General features: G+C 40.7%; 1 protein-coding gene across 1 annotated transcript; it reads right to left on the bottom strand.

The window, feature by feature from the left end:
- Positions 1-5,520: 5,520 nt before the first annotated feature.
- LOC122027790 (two-component response regulator ORR4-like) lies at positions 5,521-7,432 on the bottom strand. The gene is made up of 5 exons (XM_042586798.1): positions 6,967-7,432; positions 6,821-6,894; positions 6,669-6,746; positions 6,484-6,554; positions 5,521-5,921 (listed from the first exon to the last, which is right to left on the bottom strand). The coding sequence occupies exons 1-5, from the start codon at positions 7,067-7,069 to the stop codon at positions 5,663-5,665; spliced, it is 585 nt and encodes a 194-aa protein (XP_042442732.1). The 5' UTR covers positions 7,070-7,432; the 3' UTR covers positions 5,521-5,662.
- Positions 7,433-8,847: the final 1,415 nt, after the last annotated feature.

Raw genomic sequence — 8,847 nt, 5'->3', positions numbered from 1 at the left:
CGGAATAAGATGATTACCCCACACAAAAGGCGAAAGGAGTTCGGGACTAGCTGGGAGATGGATAAGCCAAAGTATTTACAAACATCCAGGATGAATGGATGGAGAGGAAGCCGTAGGCCGGTAGCAAATTGGTCGCGGAAGAAGCAGACACAGCCGGTCGGTAGAACAGAAGGCCGATCGGTGGACAGCGGGACATGGATCTCATAGCCAGGAGGAAATTCTAAGGTGTTGGCTAAGGTTCTAGCGTCCTGCTCGTCAAACCTGGACTCCATAGTATCGTACCAGGGGCCAGGGGCATAAGATGAGGGCTCAGATGTGCCGGCCATAGCAAAGGGAATGAAGCGAAAGAAGACGGGAAGAAAAGCAAGCCGAAAAAGGAGGACAGGGGCAAGAAAAGGAGTTCACCGGAAAAGCAAAGAAGATATAACAAAAAGGATCCACAGAAGAGGGCGATAAACTCACCCGAGATGGAAGCAGCAAGGGAAGTAGAAAGATTTGCTGGAGAACACAGAAGATTCGCCAAAGAACACGGAAGAAATCCCTGAGGGGAACAGACGAAGCCGTTAGAAACGAAAGCACGAAAGAAGATGGCGACGACAAGATTATAAACATCCAGAGATCTCGCTTGGCCGTCCGATAGACCGCACGAACATCTAGAAGCAGATCTGGCCGTTCAAATTCAAATAGCCCAAAGGTCACATCCCAACGGGTCACGTCAAATGTACGTCGACAGAGGGCGACATGTGGCGTGCCTCGATAGGGTAGTTGCCAGAGTAATTAAGGAAGCATGCGACACATCAATGCGTCAGGGTGATACGATTTCCAAGAGATTTTGCGGAGATCGCCCAGGCAACGGCTCCTTGAGCCGATCGAGCAAATACAGCTAGACGGTCCTTCGTTCCTGCCGATCGGCTAGCCGAGAGCACCCCGTCAAAAGGAAAATCAAAGCCAGATAACCGGGCGCTGGCCGAGAGGCATAGTTGACCGAAAAACCTGGCAAGAGATTGTCTTTTCGCACTAGTTGGTCCAGTCAGTCACACTTATAGCCTCCTTCGACTAGACTTAAAGGGGAGGCATGTGATCCGGTGATGACCTAAAAGGGCCCACCGCCGAGGAGGTTCAACGTTCGGATGGTCGTCAAAGTCAAAAGGTGCTTATCTAAGAGACTAGCCGAGCCAAAGTCCCCATAGGTCGAGCGGCAGGAGGAGTTTGTGGCAGTGAGGCCGAGCCCACAACCCGATCAACCTAAAGAGTTCAAAGAAGGCGGGCTGAATCTAAGACGGGCTGAGGAAAGGGATACTCAAGCCGATCGGAATAGATATACCCGTAGAAGGTCAAAGAGTTGGCCAGCCAGATGGACCAAGGGAAGTGTCATCAGATTAGCGGCTGACACTTAAGAAGGGAAATATGTCTTAACATCCTTTTGGGAGTCAATGCCGTCGGCTGACAGCGCGAATGGACAAGAAATCGTACGGAATAAGATTGCGCTGCCTTGGCAGAAATGCGTCCGCCCCGTTATGGTAAGGTGTCAGGGATCCTTTCCCGATATTAGCTATTGAGGAAAGCTTAGGAAGTCGCGTCCGCCTGGGAAGTGTGTAGTCAACCCGTCGAAGCTCTATATAAGAAGAGGAGTGGCCACCCGCGGAGGTACGCGCAGAGACTCTCTAGAGCCACTATTCACTTCTCTTTTGCTTTCTCTATTCTCCACTTGCTGGTGTGTGACTTGAGCGCCGGAGGGCCATCGCCGGGAACCCCCTCCCGGCTTGGCACTAACGACTTTTGATCACAGGAGCGGAGAACCTTCCTCGTAGCGGAGATCCACTTCAGCGTTATTTCCCGGTAGTCGTCCACTCAGCTTCAAGGCAGGATCATTAGATAAGTATTCAAAGGTGATTTTCTTGATGAAAATATGAAAAAGGATGGTAAGAGGATTTGAGAAAGAGGATTAGATTCAAGATTGAATTTTTAACCTCCTGACTTGAATTTTGAAATTTCCTAAAGGTTTGGAAACTCAAAATCATTGTTAATGCAATGGTTGAAGTTGGTGCATGTTTTGAGAGGAAGGTCTTCCATAAAGGCATGAATTGGAAACGAAATGGGGAGATTTAAAGGACTGAGAAGAAGGATAATGGATGTATGCTCAAGGTTGAGTATTGAAGATAATGGAATGTAGGGAACCTCCATTGTGATGTTGGATGTTTAAGATGAATGGATATTGAGAAAAAAAATTGATGTGTGCCAAAGTGGGAAAATGTATGGTTTAAGTTATGAAATCTTTATTCATGCTTTGGCATGAGAAGAAGAATGAAGAAGAAAAGTTAAGCTAATGAATTATCCTAATTTAAATATATTGTCAAACATCAAAAAGAAAGAAATTATTGTGCAATCAATCTCAGGTCAAGGTTGACCAAACTCGTGTTGACTCGAGTTTGAGTTTCGATGTTTTACCAATATATTAGTAAAATATCAAGTAAGTCAAGGTTGATTGGGTATTTGACGATGTCAAAAGTTCAACAGAAAGTTGATAAGAGAAAATTCTAAGTGGGTCAAGGTAGACTAAACACTTAGTAATCAAAAGTCCAACGGAAAGTTAACAAAAAGAAATTTCAAGTGGGTCACGATTGACCAGACACTTAGTGATCAGAAGTTCAATGAGAAGTTAGCAAGAGAAAAGTCCAAGTGGGTCAAGGTTGACCGAAGACTTGGTGATCAAAAGTCATAAAGGAAGTTGGCAAGAAAAAAGTTAAACTAGATTATGGTTAAACGGACACTTGGTGATCGAAAGTTCAATGGGAAGTTGGTAAGAGAAAAGTTCAAATGGATCAAAGATGACTGAACACTTGTTGATAAAAAATCCAACAGGAAGTTGGCAAGAGAAATGTTCAAGTAGGTTAAGGTTGACCGAACATTTGGTGATCGAAAGTTCAACGGGAAGTTGGCAAAAGGGAAGTTCAAGTGGGTCATATAGGATCAGACACTTGCACGAGACGAAAAGTCCAAGTAGGTTATGGAGGACCAGACACTTGGCTCAATACAGAAGGTCTAAGTGGGTCTCAGATGATCGGACACTTAGCGACAAGGCGTGAAGTCCTAACAAGTCAAAGTTGATTGAATGCTAAGCAACGAGGAAGTTCCAACAGGACAAACTTTTGAAGACCATAACTTTTGATTTGGATATCAAAACAACATGATTTTTGGTGTGAAACAGAGCTTGTTCAAAGATCTATACTTTTACTACTCACCAATCGACTGGTTCAAATGATATAATCGATTATTACACTATATTAGTGAACAAAATATTGCAGAATTGATTGGCCTAATCGACTAGAAGCAACAAATCGATTGGTGAGTTACACTAATTGATTAGTAAGGTAGAAAATAGTCATTCTGTAGGTTAAACGGTCGGATTCGATAACAATTGATTGGTGAAGTCTACCAATATATTGGTAGGCGAAAATCAACCCGAACATCAACCTTATAAAGAGGATTTCAAGAAGGTTCTTGGGGCCGGTTCTTGGGGGTTTTGGAGCAAAGTGCTGCAGCATTTCCATACTAACAAGAGGCATTCTCAAGCAATAACAAGCATCCAAAGCAAAGCTCAATTGTGTAAACGTATTTGTTTCGATTTCTTTTGATTTTGTTTCTATCTTTATATTTGCTTGTGTTTGTTGTAAAAACATCTTGTAAGAGACTTCTCCGCTTTCACAAGGCATCTGTAAAGGAGAAGTTCATAGTGGAGAGAGATCATTAGAAGTAGGACCTTGGATTAGTTACCTACGAGGTGGATACCAAGTAAAATCTCAGAGTTGTGCATGTGGAGTCAAGTTTGAATTAAGGTTTTCGCTGTGCATTCAAATGATGAGTACAAGATCAATATGAAAAGCGATCGAAGCTATTCACCCCACCCCACCCGCCACACTGTCTAGCTCGCAAGGTCCTAATAGCTTTGGCCCCTAGGGCTTGATGTGATGGTAAACGGACAAACGAGTTTCCCAAATGAAAATTCAATTCCCACGCAATGCAAATAAACCCCTATGGCATTTGAACAACTTGTAGTGTTTGGTTGTCCCCCGTGTCCCATCTGCGCTTCTCGAATTTATCCAGCGGTTAATGGAAAATTTTCATAGGGCCTAGTCGGAAACCTCTAGATGAATAAAGATAGAAATATTTAGATACTTGGACTTCCTTCCTTCCTTCTTAAGTACAGGCTTTGGTATATATATACACACACCCGAAAATGATATCATGTCTGACTCTTTCCTACATTCGAGGCACCTTGAATAAAATAAATAAATAGACATAAAAAATAAAATGTTGAATGCCTCAAATCGATTCAAGACATTGAACTCTTTTTTTATTTATTTTTTTTAAGATCAGGGTTAAGTAAATTAGATTTTATCCAAAGGGTTCAGGAATTGGGCTATAGTATTCAAGTAAAAAAAGTTTAATTGCTCACGGGTTATAATATATAGTATTTATAGTGCGTAATGATTTAGGATTTAGTATTTAGGGTATAGTATTTTGGGTGCATAATATTTTTTTTTTTAAGGTTTAGGAGTTAAGAAATTTAAGATTTTAAAAAAATAAAAAAATATATTAAAAAAATAAAAAAGTAACGCTCATCTGGATCCATTCTAGGCATTCAAAAGCCAATCGTACATAATATAAGATCCATATATGAAAGATTAACTGCAAGAGACCACCATTTTTGAAAGGAAATTCAATCTTTATTATTCTACTCTTCTTTATATAGAGATTGAATTAGATATTTCATAAGTTGTTGGAATTGATCAAATTTGTGTTGATCGATTCATGATAGATGTCGTTACTTCTCAAGAATTTCAAGAGTGGATCATATGAACAAATAGATACATAAATCTACAATAGGTTATTATGATTTTCTCATACAATACCTTTTATCATGTATCATGTGTATTACTTTTTGGAACATCAGGAAAAAATTGCAACGGTTCCATTATCATACAAAGATGTAAAAGAATTATGCATATTAGTTCCAAAAACCAATCGTACATAATATAAGATCCATGCATGAAAGATTAACCGCAAGAGACCAACATTTTTGAAAGGAAATTCGATCTTTATTATTCTACTCTTCTTTATATAGAGATATTGAATTAGATATTTCTTAAGTTGTTGGAATTGATCAAATTTGTGTTGATCGATTCAAGATAGATGTTGTTACTTCTCAAGAAATTCAAGAGTGTATCATATGAACAAATAAATACATAAATCTACAATAGGTTACTATTATTTTCTCATACAATAGCTTTTATCATGTACCATGTGTATTACTTTTTGGAATTCTTTTGCTATATGTATATATATTGATTGTGTTCTTTATTGAACTGAAAGTATTTATAGCTTTCAATTTCACAATTTCCATCTTTCATCACAAAGTTGAGCATAAACTGGTAGAAGACTATTAATCCCATCAAACTTGAAGGTGTCTAATTCAATTGAATTATAAACGCCACTTTGAACATGTATGCAACAACAGCCTTAAAAATGTTTAAATCCTTCAATATTCTTCAGATATTTACATTCCCTAGCTGTCGATAGCTTCCAAGAACAACAACAAAATTGACATCATCTTGAGGTATATCTGTAAAGCTAGATACTACGCCCTTTAAGCCTCCTCCCATCACACCAGGGTTAGGCTACTGCTAGAAGAAAATCTTAGCCTAGTCCTCTTGTTAGGTGCGAGATCCTCATCAATGGCTATGGCTGTTCTCTTATTGCTGCCACTGCTGCTGGTAGTGCCGGTGCTGGTACTTATAATAGTGGTGTTTTCCGTCTCCTGTTCCTTTGATTTGCCTTTCAGTATGTGAGGTCTGAGTCTTTTCAAGTCCGAGAGCTGCACAGGCTTCAGAAAGAACTCCTCTGCTCCTCCTTCCAAGCATCTGTGAGCAGTAGCATCAAGACAATTCAATCAAATATTTGGTGGGGTCTTCACATCAACTTCAGAATATTGAACAAATCTAGAAGAACAAGGAAAAGATTTTGATGTGTTTGACGAAGTGGCAGAGAAGGACGGCCTATCCGGCTATCCCCTGATTCCTTCCCTGATTTGACCAGAGAGTAGATGAAATCTAGGCAATATTTTTTTCTATTGCAAAATTTTCTGGGGAGGAAAATACCTAGGACCACAGCATGCAAGCCAAGTGAAATCTTTCGCAGATCTTATTCATGAAAGCAACATTTATCTGCCATTGTCTCTTTTTTACAAGATTTACTTGGAGGCAAATCTTTTTGAATGCGTTAGAAGATTAGGAATATCTACTTTTTTTAGGCCCCGTCACATCAGAATGCAATTCATGGGCACTAAAACAGGTAGTTGCCTTGCTTTCTTGACTTAAATAATAATATTGATGGAATTTCTTTAGGTTATTAGGTAGCAGCAAATCTACAAGAAAATACAATCTAAAGCAAAATTGCTAGAGAGAATTCAGTCATCCTCCTCACCTGTTAATCCTGGAGGGAACATTCTCAGATGACATGATCACCACAGGGATGTCCTTCAAAGAGGATGACTCCTGGTAATACACAAGAAAAGTTCATCAGATTTGATACTGTGGCGCAGTGAATTAAGAATAGCATGAAAGAAGCAAAAACAAAGAAAAAAAAAAAGAAAAAAGAAAGAACTGTACCTTGATCTTCTTGAGAAGGTCGTAGCCAGTCATTCCGGGCATGCAATAATCAGTTATCACCAAATTGACCTCAATCTCCTGTAGCGACAACGATCATCACAATCGTGGCATGCAGTTGAAAAGTTAGAAAGAAACTAAGCCTTTTTTTTTACATTGTGTTCAGGCTGCTGGTCCTCCCTCAACCCCAAGACTTCCAGTGCTTTGCTCCCAGAATCCACAGTGGTGACTGCAACACCAACCCCATCAGGATTTTAAAGAGGAGAAGAACATGCCTGAATTGTATAAGTAATTTAACTACCTTGAAAGGAAGAAGTCTTGAGGAGTCTCTCAATGAGCTTCCTGTCAAGGAGACTGTCATCCACGGCCAGGACATGGAATTGGGTCTCTGTATCCACTGCCATGGATTACCACCTGATCTCCTCCACTTTAGGCTTGAACGGGAGTTGCAAAAATGGCTCGATTTCCTTCTTTGTTTCCTTGCTACTCTCGGCCAGCCAGCAAAGTGAGGAGGAAATATAAACTAAGCATCCAACCAACCAAATCCCGACTCTGGGAAAGCAAGATCCTACATGATATAATCTCACCGTATCTCTCCATGACCAAACAAAATTATATAGGAGGCATCTCTCTCACTGTGATATAACTATAACACATACCCCCCACACAATTATATAAAGCATGTTTTATAAAAATATGTAAATATTATACATATTATTTTGAAAAAATTATGATGAACAAAAAGTACGCAGCTGCAGTACCAGTAAATTTTTACTTGCTCATCTCACATGGGCCATTAATTAGGACTTAAGTAAAAATTAATGAATGACCACCGGAGGAGCGGGAGGAGTATGCCGGGGAGGAGGCGGACCCCACAAAATCCGGGGACCAGATACGGTGACGTCAAGCGGGGGGTCCACCCTGAGAGAGAGAGAGAGGGGGGAGAGAGAGATCACACATGCTCCACATCCGATCTCACGGCAATAATAGTGGGTCGGCAATTCCATGTGATTTCCAAAGATTTGCCTCCCAACCTCCAAATCTTGCCCGGCCTTTCCATCGCTTTCTTATTATCTCGCGTTGGTCACACCTTATTAATGACAAAGAGACCAAATCTCGGTTACCACCTTGCTGATCTGCACCTCCTCTCATGCTCATGCTCATGCTCATGCTCATGGTAGGAAAATAACAGGGCGCATGTCGCTCTCTCAAAATCACATGTTACAGTGATAACCACTCTTGCACAGCTGCATGCGTGGCGCTACCTAGCTGATACTTGTCACGGCCGGACCGATCTCGACCTCTTTGCATGGAAATCGTGGCCAAACCAATCGTAACTTCCTCGCCATGGAAAATCATGGTCATGTCGCAATTGGCCTTCTCGCCGTGAAATCACGACCAGGGTGATTGCGGCCTTTGGTCGCACAATCGCAGCCTCTGGTCACGATCGGCCTCTTAGTTGAAATCGTAGTCATGACGGTCATGGTCAGGAGGTCGATTGCTCATTAGGAGAGCAATTGTGACCAAGAGGTTGGTTGTGGCAAGAGGACGGTCACGGCTAGAAGGAAGGGAGGAGAAACCTATTAGATTATTCGGGCTTGAATTTAGCCCGAGGTCCGACAGCGTTAAGACGAACTGTAGCTCGAATTTGTGGCCGAAGAAAGGAAAAAACGTGAAAAAAAAAAGGAGTAAGAAAACCGGGAGTGGTGGTGTCGGCATCGGCGATCATGGCCAACCCGGGATCAACTCTAGTAGAACAGCCGTTCTAGCTTTCTAGCTCCGCCGGTTTGAAGGATGGTTGCCGCTTGAGTGTAATTTGTAGGATTAAGTGACAGACTAAATCTATTTAAGTCCATATGAATAGGTTTAATCTTCATCTAAGTAGATTTACATTTGATTAACATACACAATTGATTAACATTAAAGAAATTAGATTGTAATTAAATGATCTAATATTGTAATTACATATGAAGAGGGTTTGAATTAAATCATATGAATTCAATGTATAGATCTAAAAATTAGACTCATTAACAATGATAAGTTGTTAATGAGGAATGACTTTTATGATGGATGACATCCATAGGTTAGGTCGGGTATTTAAAGGAAGAGATTGGTTTAATTAGGGTATGTTGAATCTTGCTCTTTTTCTCTTGCTTCAATCAAGGGATTAATTATTACGTAG

The sequence above is a fragment of the Zingiber officinale genome, chromosome 10A (assembly GCF_018446385.1).
Source record: "Zingiber officinale cultivar Zhangliang chromosome 10A, Zo_v1.1, whole genome shotgun sequence".
Classification (NCBI taxonomy): Eukaryota; Viridiplantae; Streptophyta; class Magnoliopsida; order Zingiberales; family Zingiberaceae; genus Zingiber; species Zingiber officinale.
This window is presented reverse-complemented; position numbering and strand designations above follow the sequence as displayed.